General features: G+C 56.9%; 1 protein-coding gene across 1 annotated transcript in view; it reads right to left on the bottom strand.

Moving 5' to 3' along the window:
- The window catches only part of NFAM1 (NFAT activating protein with ITAM motif 1), a 34,912-nt gene extending 26,011 nt beyond the window's left edge, over window positions 1-8,901 (bottom strand). Inside the window, exon 1 of the mRNA XM_047786085.1 lies at window positions 8,693-8,901. Coding sequence (XP_047642041.1) covers window positions 8,693-8,792 — 100 coding nt within the window. The 5' untranslated portion in view covers window positions 8,793-8,901. The remainder of the gene's footprint in view (window positions 1-8,692) is intronic.
- Window positions 8,902-13,866: the final 4,965 nt, after the last annotated feature.

Below are 13,866 nucleotides of genomic sequence, written 5' to 3'. Positions count from 1 at the left end.
GAGAAAACTGAGGCTCAGAGAAGGGAGGCCCATGGGCACAGCAGTTAGTGGTGGTGGAGGCGGCAGTATTTTAAGCTGGGTCTCCTTGAGCCGATCACCCCACACTCATAACCACTACTCGAGGCTACGGTTTTAAAATCTCGAAACAAGCAAAAGAAACAAACTTCTCAAATGAAAGAATGGCCCTTTTTAATTTTATTTTATTCGTTTTAGGGCCACACCTGTGACATATGGAAGTTCCCAGGCTAGGGGTCGAATCAGAACTGCAGCTGCCATCCTCTGCCGCAACGACAACTCGGGATCCAAGCCACATCTTGTGGCAATGCCAAATCCTTAACCCACTGAGCAAGGGCAGGGATCGAACCCGCATTCTCCTGGACACTAGTCAGGTTCTTAACCCACTGAGCCACAACGGGAACTCCCAAACTGTCCTATTTTAAAGGGAGCCAAAAATTCAGGGGTCTTCCCCCTAACTTTGAGTCATCTAAGAGGCAGAGACATCTGGCAGCCCCTAGGGCTCTGAGGATGATGGCTAAGCCTGCAGCATTGGGGGTTGGCTACTGTTGCCTAGCTCAAGAGAGCCTGTGGCTCCCAGAGCAGAAACCAATGGCCCCATGAGCCCCGTAAGACAGAGCCTGTGGCAGGGCCAGCCAAGCATCTGAAGAAGGCCAGCCAGAGTCCCTCCTTCTCCCCCAGATCCTGGCACTCACCACATCGCTGCCGCCCCATCGCTGCCCCCCCCCCACTCCAGCTGCCCTGGCTCACTCACCGTTCCCCTCACCAACCACCTCCCCAGCCGGGCCCTGGCCCCCACTTCCCCTCTGCCTGGAACCCAGTCCCTTCCATGGCATTGAGCCAGAGGAACAAGAGCCCAGAGTTGGGGATCAAAGGTATCCATTCCAACTTAGGTCGATTTTAAAGGAACACACGTTGATTCTCCAGCTACATAAGAAAGCAGTTCCCACGGTCTTTATTTTAGGCATGGAGCTTTGCCCTCCCATTTAATCCTGGCATCTCTCGGAGCCGTGCCTCTCTTTTCAAGGCCCTTATGAGAGGCTTCTGGGAAGACACAGATGCTGGTTTTATCACAGGACTCTGGCCATCTGCCTGGGCATGAAGTCCCAGGATGCCACAGAAAAACGGGTGAGTCCTTTAGGACAGAGGCATCAGACACGGAGGTACGTCGCTAAGTGGCTGATCAGGGAGAAGCGTGGGGCAGGCGCTGGAAGGCAGCCGTTGAACGGAGTGTGTGTTTCCTGGAGCTTTTGGCGCTGATGCCCTCGGAACACTGCCGTCAGACTGGCTGTCACATCTTTCAACACCTCCAAATGACAAAGATGCTCACGCATGGGACTTGCCTTGTGGGGGCAGGGGTTAGGGGGTGGGGGTGGCATGTCCGCGCCTGCCTACATCCTGTTCTCATGCCCCCAGACTCTGGACCCTGGGTGCAGAGTGGCCATTCGGGGACACAAACCAAGTGTGGAATGCCAAATGTGTGGTCCCCGAAATGTATGAGCTTCACGGGTGTTAATGGGTATTTTTTATAGCAGTCACCTCCCTTTTGGCCTGTGTTTGAAAGGCAAGTTGCTCAAACTTTGGAGATGGTTTCAGGATGTGGCCTGTGCCTTTACCTCCACCTCAGAGAAGACTGTCAGGATGGGGTGGTGTGATAGAACCACCGGACGGGTGGCATGAGGTCCTGCTCCTTGTCTCTGAAAGGGGAGAAAAGGAGTGAGGACCCCACCAGGATGCCCCCTTCTGCAAGGAGTGTGTGCCCCCCCAAAGTCCCACTGCCCCCTGGAAGGGTGCTGCCTGATGAAGCTGAAAGCGTGGGATAAGGGGAAGTCTGAGGGATGGCAGACATGCAGGGGAGGGGACCCCACCCAGCGAGGGGGCAGGGGCTTCCTGGAGAGGGGACAGTTGGAGTCCCTTTGTTTTTTAAATGGTAACTCGTCTGGGCACCCCGCGCCCCCAATACAAAAGTGCAGCATGCTCACTGTGTGTATTCTAGAAACCTTAGCACTGAGCTTGTGTGCGGGTCTGCCCCCCTGACATCTCAGCCGCGAGCATTTCCCGTCCCTTCACCAAGCGGAACTTTGAAGGAAGAGGAGGAGGGAGCCAGGTTCACGGGGAATCCAAGTGAGGAGGTTTAAGCCTAAAAAACTCTTGGGCGAAGCTTCTACAAGTCTTGAAACAGGGCGATGCGCGTGGGAGGGGTGGGATGGGGGAGGCGGGGACCTGAATGTGGAATGTTGTCCTGGAAACCTGGGGGACCTCTGTGGACCCCCCTCCATGGGAAAGTGACATGATCACATTTGATGCTAAGAAGGTGACAAGAGCCAAACAGCCTTCCTCGGTCACCTGAAACCCTCACACGAGTGATTCCTTCTGTGGGATTCGGCACCCCCCGCCTCCAGCCTCCTTTTAAAATATAAACATTTTTTAATAGAAATACTTTTAAAATATAAATACTTCTGGCTGACAACACTAATTCCTTCCTGTGAAAGCCTTCACCACATTACTTTTATCCTGACTTCTCTTAAATCTCTCCCTCCCCAAAGAGGCTACACCCTCCGGGAACAAAATCACTCAACTGCCCCCCCCCTCCCTTCCACATCTATTTCTGCCAGCCTCGTCCTTCCCTCCCAAGACCTGATGCTCTCCAGCCAGGAGGTCAGCAAAGACCCTGTGGCTCCTGCTCTGTCTGGCCTTGACCCTGACCCTGCAGACACCTTCCTCTCGTTCTCACACAGCCCACCTCCAAAGGGCTGGGTACTTGTTCCGGGGCTATACCCTCACCTGCTCCCGGTGAGCTCACACCTCTGAGCTCCTGCACACTCAGAACCACAGGTGAACACCCTGGGGAGCAAGGCTGGGTGTGTCATTGGCTGGGACCGTGAAACAGAAAGAGCACCACAAAGAAGGTACCAGCGTTCAACCTTGACCAACAGGTGGTCATCACCAGGTGAGCGAGGGAAAGGACACCTTCCAAGCCAAGCAAGGCACAGGAGCAAAAGCTCAGGGGCAGCAGGCATCCAGCTTGGCTCAAAAGTGGGGGTGGGGGGGGCAGGAGCCGGAGGGTTTCATCTAAATGCTCTGCAGTAAGAACCAGCGGATGGAGCGAGGCCGGCTGTGCTCCATGGACCCAGGAGCGTGCATCCTCATATATACGCACTGTCTCCCGGGCCCCCAGCTCCTTAGTACGTGTCTGAGAAGGGGAGTTACTGCCTCAAAGAACATGTGTGTTTTAAATTTTGATGTGTGTGGCTGCGCGTGAACTTGCTTTCAGAAATGTGCCTCTCTGACCAGCGCTGTCGTGTGTGCCACCTCTGATGAGAGGACAGGCCGCCTGACGGGAGGCCACCCCTGCACTTGGGCTTGGGCTGCACCCACTTGGTGTCGCCTCTCCCCTCCCCCCTCGTCTGCCCATCAGCAGCAAGCAGGGATCAGGCCTGGAGCCCGAAAGGGGCTCCAACCCTGGCTCTACCTGTCTCCGCCACAGCCCACGGAGAGTCTTAGGGTGGGACCCGTGTGTGTGGTGGGGGGAGCAGAAACCCACCAGGATCATCTCCTCCTCCAGGCAGCCTGTCCCTGTGGTCCAGGCCCACAGACCCTCCCCGAGAGGCCCCAGGTGCCAATCCTGGGATTACTGCTGGTCCTGGACATGCCCTCCTGAGGCCACTGGCAGAGGAGGGAGGTGGGAGCCCAGAGTGGTCGGGTGACTTGGCTAAAGTCTGCCAGGGCTCAAACCAGACGGGTCAGATTGTCCTTTGCCAGGAAGCCGGACGCTCCACCTGCCAGTTCATACCTATGCCCTCTCCCTCCACCTCTCCAGGCTCACCTCCTTTGCCCCCTTCCTTTCCTCTGGCCTCAGCCCCCGCTCCAGTGCCTGACACCCACCCTCCCACCACTGCGAGGCCCCACCTGGATCCATAACAAGCAAAGAAGCGTGGGGGCGGCGGTGGTGTCAGATCCTGTTTCTGGGCCACGTTTGCCCAGCAAGCTCCCCCTCCCTCATTCAGGAGTCAAGACGGCTATTGCGCCTCTCCAGGGGCGTCTCATCTCCAACTCCGGGGTCACCTGGCTGGAAGCTGAATTCATTCTGCGATCATTAGCATTTCCTGGGCCTCCCCTGGGGCCCAGGCACCCTGCTGGGGGGTCAAGGATGCAAAGCCAACCAAGTAAGCCCACGCATGTTCTGCAGACAGCTCGGAGAGAAGCAGCCTTCATGGGCGGATCCCCCGGAGACCCCGAACCCACGTGAGCCTGGAGACGACACCAGGGCTCACAGCCACCAGCGGGAACACCTTGGACTGTCCATCAGAACTAAACAGCTCGCGGATATTCCTTCAACGGGACGCCCCGCAGCAGGGGTCGATAAGCGTGATCTGTAAAGGGCCGGATAGTAAATATTTTACGCTTTGCGAGCCATGTGGTCTGCATCACAGCTACTCAGCTCTGCGGTTGTGGGGCCAAAGCAGCCACGGATGAGCTATGAATGGATACACATGGCTCTGTTCCAATAAAACTTTATTTATGGGCGCGGGAATGTGAGTACAGTCGTCACTCCGTATCCAGGGGGGATTGGTTCCAGGATCCATCACGGATACCCAAATCCGCAGATGCTCAAGTCCTTTACCCCCAACGGCATAGGGGTCCCACATTCAGCTGACCCTTGAGAAACGTGCTAGTTAGGGATGCTGATCCCCACGCCATGGGACAGCCAAGTACAACTCGCTGTCAGCCCTCTGTGTCCAGGCTCCACATCCTCAGAGTCAACCAACCGTGTAGTCCTGTCGTAGCTGCTATTGAAAAATAACCACGTATAAATGTACCCTTGAAGTTCAAATCCACTTTGTCCAAGGGTCAACGGTCCTTTAAATCATCTCTAGATTACTTATAACCCTTAATGCAATGTAAGTGCTAGAGGTACGGCTGTAAATACTATGCTTTATAAATAACTGCCTGCAAATGCAAGGGTGGCTTTTTGGCAGGATCCGGAAAGTCTTCCCCGAATATTTTCCGTCCACGGTTGGTGGAATCCGCAGATGCGAAACCGGTGGGAATGGAGGGCTGACATGATGGTCTAATCTCACATGCTGTGCAATCAGTAGTCTTCTTTTGATTTTTTTTTTTTCCCCAACCATGAACAGATGTAAAAAACCATTCATAACTCGCAGGCCAGACAAAAAGGTGGTCGGCTGGATTTACCCTACGGGCCAGGGTTTGCGACCCCTGTTCTTTAGCGACGAAAATAAACAAACTTCAGCCACACGGTCAGCTGGCTGTATCTTTAAAAAACAGGACGTCGAGTAAAAGAAGCAGGTCACACAGAACACTTGCAGGGTCGTGCTGATTGCACAGAGTTCAAAAAACAAGCCCGACTCACCTCTATCATTTAGGGACACGAACCAAAAGATAAAAGTATAAAGAAATGCCAGGAAGCCATGGCCCTGTCTTCAGGATGGGGGTGCCTGGGAGGAGGGGACGGTTTCCAAGGGGGGTCCAGGGTCTCTGGGGAAGTGTCCTGTTCTTTTTTGTGAACTGAGAGGGCCACACGCAGCAACATGTTTTATTATATTGATTGTTCTTTTCTGCGTGTCTATTCTATTTCACGATTTAAAAAGAAAGCACTGACAATAGGACCTACTGGAACAGCACCTGAAGCTGGACCTGACAGGCATTCATAATCCACCCAGAATTATATCCCAGGGGAACCGTAGCCCACGGCTCTGCTAAGAGACGCTCCTCCCCGGTCACACCGACCCGCTCCCGGTCCCCTCCCCCGGCTCTGCCTTCTGGCCTCCCAGCCTTTATTCCAGCTGTGCCTGCCACCCACCCACCTGCTCTGCCTCCCCCTCCACCACTCCCCCTGCCCCACCTCCAGCAGAGAGGTGCTTTTCCTCGCCTGCCTCGAAAGCTCTTTATTGGGATTAGAAGAAGATGAAAAGCCGAGGCCAGTCCTGACAGAGGCCCGCAGCGGCAGGGAGGGAGGCAGCAGGTTGCAGAACATCTTTGGGACAACAAAGAGGGCGGTGACACCTGAGTCCAGAGCTAACGGGGGAGGGGAGGCAAACCTGCCCTGGTTCCCTCCCGCCTTGGGCCTTGTTTTGCGGGTGTCTCACAGTTTCCTCCAGGCTGAGAGTGGGGGCTGAGGCTTTTCACCAGCAGGTCCCCCCAGTGCCGAGTCCTGGTCCTTTTCTATGAATGTGTGAGAGATGAACACAAGCCAGAGCTCTGGAAAGGCCAGGAAGAGAAAGGGGACGGATGTTTGTTGAGGTCACTGAGATTCAGAAAAGTTAAGTAACTTGCTTGAGGTCACACAGCAGTCGATAGATGAAGGCAGGACTTGAACATGGTCTGTCTGGCCCCAAAGCCCTTGGAGGTGACTTGAGGCCTTTTGAAAGCAGGTGTGCAGCTGCTCTCGGGAAAGTGAGCCTCAGCTCTGGGGGAGAGCAGGTGACCATGAGACCAGAGGTGGCTGCTAGACCTTTTGAGAAAGAAGTGGCAGAAGGCTCAAGAGACCAGAGGAGAGCAGGGGGAGGAGGACTGGGAGCAAGAGAGGTCCTGACCTGCCATCCCAGGGTGTGCTGGAGATGCCGGGAAGGGGGGTGTGACCCCAAGGAGCCCGTGGGCTCCCTAGGATGTAGGGCCAACAAACTGAACCTTGCATTTCAGTTGGCTCTGCCAGGCTGGCAGGTGGCTGACGTCTTTCGAGCCCTAACCACGTGCCCTCCCCACTCAGTCTCAGGATGTGCTACCAGGCAGGCATCACTAGTGCACCCATTTAACAGATGAGGCCACTGAGACACAGCAACATCAAGAACCTGCCCAGGGGCCCAGGCTGAGTCGCAGAGCTCAGATCCAAACTCAGGCCCAACATCCTTGACTGGCCCTCAACCCTGCATCAGGCGGTTGAGGGACATGACACGCTGAGCCGCGGCTTCAGTGACCACACTACCCAAGTCCCCCCGTGGACACGGCTGAGGGCGGCAGGCTGGGCTCGGTGCTCGCAGTGGATGGAGCGGGTTGGACCAGGCTGGTGGGTGAGCTGGGGAGGTGTGGGGGATGAGGGAGAGGTTGGGTTCTTCCCATCGAACCCCCAAAGCTCAGAGGCAAGAGGGTGGGGGAGGGGCGGGGCATAGCAGAGCCAGGCACCCGCGGGGGGGAAGGACCAGGAATGATGAGGTGCTGCCTGCTGCTCCAAGGGGTTCTAGAAGATCACGGGGTGTTTCCACCTCTTGTGAAAGAGCAGAGTGTCTCTTTCGTATGCTTGTTGCAACACTGGGGAAGAAAATCTGTTTGCAATGAAGACAGTTACAAAAGCACTTTTCGTGGCAGCACCCCGAAATCCTCTTCCTCTTGGTTACTGGGATGTGCCGGGTGCCTTTTGGGGAAGACGGACCACACAAAGGGAAATGATGGGAATTTGGGGGCAATCAAGCTAAAAGTGAGTACGAATGAGTTCCAACTCGTTGTCACCGACAAGCCGAGTTTCCCTCTTGGCATCTGTCCCTGGGTGAGGGAGGGGCCGGAGGGGCACAGACCAAAGGAGATGAAGTCACAGGGGCCTGGCCCTTGAGGCCTGCAGTGGGTACCACACAGTCAGGTCTTGGCTCCCCAAGGGTGTATTTTTCTGTGAAGAATATTCTTTACAAAGAAAGGCGAGAGGACCCCCGGAGCCCACTGCCAAGGGTCCTGGCTTGGAGCTGAATCTGACCTCCCCTCACCCTCTAGGCTCGGGCGAGCTACCTGGCCTCCCGACCTCAGTTTCCTGTTCTTAAATGATGCCAGTGGGTCGGCACACAAGGGGGCCTGAGGACGGGGGCCTGAGGATGGGAGAAGCTAAGGCATAGTCATAAGAATAGCTGTTATTATTTAGGGTATAAACAAGAGACAGACGATGCGGCAGAAGGGCGGGGCGCAGCTCCCCGAAGGCTCATAAAAGTCAAAGGATTGGTAATGAAAGCACCCAGCCTGCACAGCTGGGTCGGGGCACCCTGGCACTCCAAGAGGGTCAGCCCTGCCCAGGTGAGACAGACTGAGCCTCAGGGATCCTGGGGTACTCAGCCCTGTCCAGGGACACTCCTGGGGGGGTTCCCTGGCCCGGATGAACCTGCCCCCAAGCCGCCTATCCCCAGGACCAGTCTGAGGGGACCTGGAGCCAGGAAAGAGGCCTCTAGCTGTATTTCAGGAAGTGGGAGGTGCCATCCTTTTTGGCACCTGTGGCAATTCTGTGCCTCAGGCTCTGAGCTCCTGTGGCCAGCAGCTGGCCTCGCCCCTCCCTGGCTAACACGGGCCAGGCACTGCGTGGCGGGCTCAATGCGGGGGCTCCACTGTGAGATCCTCGGGGGCAAGCTGTCCCTTCCCAGGGATCCTGCACCCAACCTGAGGCCCCCTGGCCGCAGCAACGCCCACCCACCTCGTTCCAGGGCCAGGAGGTCCAGCTGTACACAGAGGGGCTGTTCCAGCAGCGAGGAAGCAGCGCTGCCCCTGCCTCTTCAAAAGCCACATTGGCAAGGCATTAGCTAAACATCGCCTGGTCCCTGAAGGCGTCGCCTGTGAAGTCTGCAATGTTCAAAAGCAACCAGCAAATCCCCCGAGACAGGTCCCGGGAATTAGCCACCCGGAGGATGAAAGCGGCTCTGATGTGCGCGGCCAGAGAGCACGTGGGAGAAGGAAGACGGTGTACCTGTGAGCTTCAGGGTCCAGGGGAGCAGGAACAAGCCCAGCAGCCAGGGGGCCGAGAGGGGGCCCGGCGGCACCCACCGCCCCGGAGGCCCGCTCTCCATCGGGCCCTTCACGCCAGCGTTCCTCCTTCCTCTTTAGCTCACAGGAGGGGACAGCTTCCAGGCAGCCACAGTTCCCCTTCGCGTCCCCACCAAGCTCCTCCCTGGCCAACCCTCTGCTTCCTCGAGGCCTCCGTGGGCCACCTTGTCCTTTCAATAACCCCAGAGTTTCCGCTCAAGCAGTGGGAACAGCCCCAAGCTCGGGGCCACCAGGAAGGTCTCCCCAGCCCCCTTCCCTGGGCCATCAGCTTCTCCCTTCCTTACCCCCGTGCCAGCTGGTGGCCTGTCCAGAAGACACTGGTGACAGAGAGGGCACAGGATTTCCACGGGTAACCCCAGGGCTGGCGTAGCTGCGCACCTCTGAAACTCTTAAAAAAAACCAGCCCCATTCACACAAACTTCCCCCGGAAAATAGTCTGGGAGCCCCTTAATTAACGTGCCCCTCGAAGAGCAGACTTTGCGGTTGGGAGGGGCAGGTGTGTGATGGAGAGGAGGGGCCAGGCAGTTCGGGTGAGGGCAGGAGCCAGCTGCCCTTCATTAGCCCAGTGACGGCCACTGTGGGTCCCCCGGGGAACGCCTCCCCCTCCAGCCCCCCCCCAAATGTCTCTCTTCCCTGCAGCTTCCCTAAACTTGAGCCCACCCCTCCCCCACCAGGAGACACATGAATTGCTTCCCCATCTGGCCCAACCAAAGCCCCTGTCCTCACTTCCACGGGCACCAACTCAGGGCCAGCAATTATTTGCCACCTGGGGCCCTTTCCCCAGCAGACCGGGAGCTGCGCAGCCCTGGCATTGGAGCTCAGCACTGGGCAGAGCTGGATGCGGCTGGGGACAGATGTCTGCCCACGTGTTCGGAGCGGCAGAGGGAAGGGGTGGTGAGGAGCCAGCCAGCACCCTGGGGAAGCTGGGGTGAACCGAAGGTGCTGGGTTTCAGCACAAGCTGACACGGCCCCTCCTTTCTCCACGAGTGCCCGTCAACCTTCAAGATAAAGGTTATTATCCCAGAGTTCCCATGGTGGCTCAGCTGGTAAAGAACCCAACTAATATCCATGAGGATGTGGGTTCAACCCCTGGCCTCTGTTGCCGTGAGTTGTGGTGTAGGTCGCAGATGCAGCTCAGATCCTGTGTGGCTGTGGCTGTGACTGTGGTGTAGGCTGGCAGCTGCAGCTCTAATTTGACCCCTGGCCTGGGCACTTCCATATGCCGTGGGTGCAGCCCTGAAAAAAAAGAAAAAAAAAAAGGTTATTATCCCACTATGATAAACGATGCCCCCAAGAGGCAAAGAAACTTGCCCAAGATCAGAGCAGGTGCATGGGGCTGGCATTTAGTGGCCAGCTGTGCGAATCCGGAGCCTCTCTCCCACCCTGGCCGCGGCGTCTAGCGACGGCAGGACGGAGTCCAGTTTCCACCCTTGGTCTGAATGCTTTTCCCTCGGCTGGTTTGCACATGAACAATGAAAGCCAGGAGACGTTTGCCACCAACTCCAGGAGTGTCTGGGGACGGCAAGCAGGAGCGGGGCCCGCCAACCCGGGGAGGAAGGAAGAGGAGTGCACACCAGACGTTTCCTACTGGCTGGGGGGCTGGGGGGCGGCAGGGACCCCGGCGGTATTGACTGTTGATCCATCACCGTGATACATGATCGCGTATGTCACAGTGAGACACAGATAATCTGCCTCACGCTGTTTCCAAGCTCCTGGGGGGCGCAGGTTGTCTAAGCACCTCGATGCCATGGTGATAGACGTCTTGTTAATGCCTCCAGGCTCAGAGAGAGCCTCACGAAGGCATCGGTCTGTGCCTCCAGGAGTCTCTTTACGACTTGGCATCGGGAGGCAGCTGAGTGCCAAGCTGCCTTGGAACACGAACCTGGGCTTTGCCTCCGCCGCCCACTCTGGGGCTCTTCTGCCTCCCCCACGCCTCCACAAAGCCCCCTGCCCCCTCACGGTGCAACCCATGCTCTGAATCTGCACCATGGAGCCCCGGGAGCTTTGCCACTTCTGAGCCTGGGTCCAGCCCACGGCCTCTTGCCTGCCTGGGGCCTCGCATTTGTCTTCTTTCCGTCTGATCCCCCTGAGCCGAGCACAGGGCCAGCACCTAGTACATGCTGCATAGACACTGGTGCAACGAATGACAGGTGAATGGGCACAAGACGAGGATGAAATGCCTTCCTCCCAGGCTTGCCGTGTAGGTGGGCGCCCAGCATTGAACCTGGCACCTAGGAGGCTCCCATCAGGCTTCCATTGGTGGGAGGCAGCGGCTAGACGCCGGGGTGGGGTGTGAGGAGGCCACACCCTCCTCAGGCAGGACTTGGAAAGCAGTGGCTGAGGGTCTCGGGTCATTACTGAGTTTTCTGGATGCTCTGAAGCTGTGCAGCCTCCTGGGCGGATGCAGACCTGGACCTCGGGTGGGGAGCCAGCGGGCCGAGGCTGCGCTGTCAGGGCCTCAGGAACCGGGTGATGGGAAGGAAACCGCAGCACATTCGGAAACCTCATGTTCTTCAAAACTCTCCACTGAAGTGGCTGCCTAGCAGCGAACTTCCCAGACTCAGATCCAGGGGATTTTCCTCCCCCCCCTGCCCTTGGCAGGGGCTGCAAATAAGTGAGCAAAAGGAAGAACAGAGGACATGAGGCTCTGGTGGCATCTGCAGTTGGCAGCCGGGGGTTTTGCAGCCTTTGGGCCAGGCCTCCACAGCTGAGTCTTCAGGCAAGGCCCTAGGACCATGCATTTCAGCTCTTGCTCTTGTCCATTCATCTGTCCATCCACCCATCCACCCATCCATCCATCCACCTACCCATTCATCCATCCATCCCTTCACACTTTGTTGAGCACACACTCTTCACCAGGCACTGGCCTCAGCAGAAGGATGCAGAAGTGAAGGACCCCAGCTTCGAGGAGCCCCAGGCAGCTGGGAAAGCAATAATCAGCATGGTTACACCATCGCAAGGCAGTTCAGAGTAGTTACTGGATGCCAGGCACTGTCTCTAAGCATTTTAACCTACACATCAATTTAATGCCCACCCCAGTTCCATGAGATAGGTATTCGAATCGCTTCCGTTTTCCAGATAAGGACACCGAGGCACAGGAAGGTTAAAAGAATATTTGCCCAAGGTAACACAGCTAAGGAATGTGTCCAGGGAAGTGACTCTGAGGACGGCCCCAGCCTCCGCTCCTGAGCACTGCTCTGGCCTGCCTCAATGGTGGCAGTGTGTCAGGGCAAAGAGGCGGGGGAAGAAGGGAGTTCCTCGGGGTGGAGGGAGGAGTGGGTGCCCAGGAGGACTTCATGGAGGAGGTAGCAGCTGTGAAGGAGTTGAAAGAAGGGGCGGAGCACATAGGTCCCCTGCAGTCCTTTTTTTAGGTCCGTACCTGCGGTATATGGAAGTTCCTAGGAGAGGGGTCAAATCGGAGCTACGGCTGCCAGCCTACGCCACAGCCACAGCGATGCCAGATCCGAGCCTCATCTGCTGACCTACACCACAGCTCACGGCAATGCTGGATCCTTAACCCACTCAGCCAGGCCAGGGACAAAACCCACATCCTCATGGATACTAGTTGGATTAATTTCCATTGTGCCACAATGGGAATTTCCCCCGTCCTTTTTTTTTTTTTTGGCCACACCCACAGCATGCAGAAATTCTGGGACCAGGGATCAAACCTGCACAGTAGCAGTGACCTGAGCCACTGCAGTGATAACGCTGCACCACCAGGGAACACCTCCCCTGCAGTCTAAGGTGTCTCATCCATACAAAGACTAAAGTTTTCCAAACTGGACCACAATCGCTGGCCTCTGTGTATTTATTAAGTACTTACTGTGTGCCAGGCAGTGGGAGCACCGAACGCGAGTCATAGTTTTGCCCCCCGAGGGGCTCCCCATATAGGGAGGGCAGAGAACCCCCATGTAGGATGGCCAACTGCCCCCGGTAACCGAGGGTGAGTGAGTGAAAGAGTGAGCGAGCAAGCGAGCGAGGCCCCTGCCTGGCAGGGTTTGGCTCTGATGCTCAGCAGCTGCCGTGTCTTCTCTGCGTTTTCTTCCCAGGAGGCCCTGCGAGCAGCAGGTGCACAGGAAGTGGAAGAGGACACCCCCCTTCCCTTTCCCACCTGGGAGAAGTCATGTCCTCCCTCCCTGCCGACTGCAGCACCAGCAGGAGTCCGCCCGCTGACCTCTGAACTGGCCTGTGGTCGAGATGGGAATGTCCCCCTCTTCAGGCCCCCCAGGTCCCCACTGCTGGGGGCTCCAGGGGCTGATAGATCAGCCCCTCGCTTCCTTCCACCCTCTCCCTCAAGCACCCCACGTTGGAGAGAGCGGAGTGGAGGGCCATCTCCCTCCCCTCTTAGCAACACTCAGGTTTGCCTTGGGGAGCCCCATTCGGCAAAATATAGCAGCCTGCCGGCGAGTAGCGCTGAGCCCCCTACCGCACTCAGAGAGTGGACCACTAAACTCAGGGGTCCTGAGAATGTGCTGTGACTCAGTCGAACGAGACCCCCCGAATCATGAACCAGGCTGGCCCGCAACAGACCCGCCTCCTTCCTCAGGAGGGAGTGAGTTCTCCGTTACCAGAGGTGTGCAAGCCCACCTGGAGGTCATCCTCCCTGCACACGGCTGGAAGATGCCTGCCGGGCCCAGAGGGCTCACCTGGCCTACCTCAAAGTCCCTTCTCCGTTCAAGCTGCCCGGATTCGGGCCTGTTTACGAAGTACTTGTTTCATGCCAGACGCCGTCCTAAAGACTTCTCATGTATTGACTATTTCAGTCTTCACAGAAACCTCCTGTGTGTAGGTGTGACCACTGCCCTTATTCTCCAGATGAGGAAACTGAAGTTCAGAGACGGTAAGTCACTTGCTTAAGGCCATACAGCTAGCAAGCCAGCCTTGAGCTCCTTGGCTGCACTTTTAATCGCTATGCTCTCCTGCAATTCATTTGATTCTCCCAAGGGGGGCTGGAATTACGACCCTCATTTAGTGATGGATAAAAATAGAGTAGGTGGCCTGCTTGGGGTCACAAAGGGGACCGGAGTCCAGGGTCTTCCTATTGGACATATACCCAGTTAGGTAAGACAGTCCAGGCTAAGGGGAGGCAGAAAGGCG

Source organism: Phacochoerus africanus, chromosome 7 (genome assembly GCF_016906955.1).
Source record: "Phacochoerus africanus isolate WHEZ1 chromosome 7, ROS_Pafr_v1, whole genome shotgun sequence".
NCBI classification, from domain to species: Eukaryota; Metazoa; Chordata; class Mammalia; order Artiodactyla; family Suidae; genus Phacochoerus; species Phacochoerus africanus.
The sequence above is the reverse complement of the archived record's forward strand: the minus strand, read 5'-3'. Positions and strand labels throughout refer to the sequence as shown.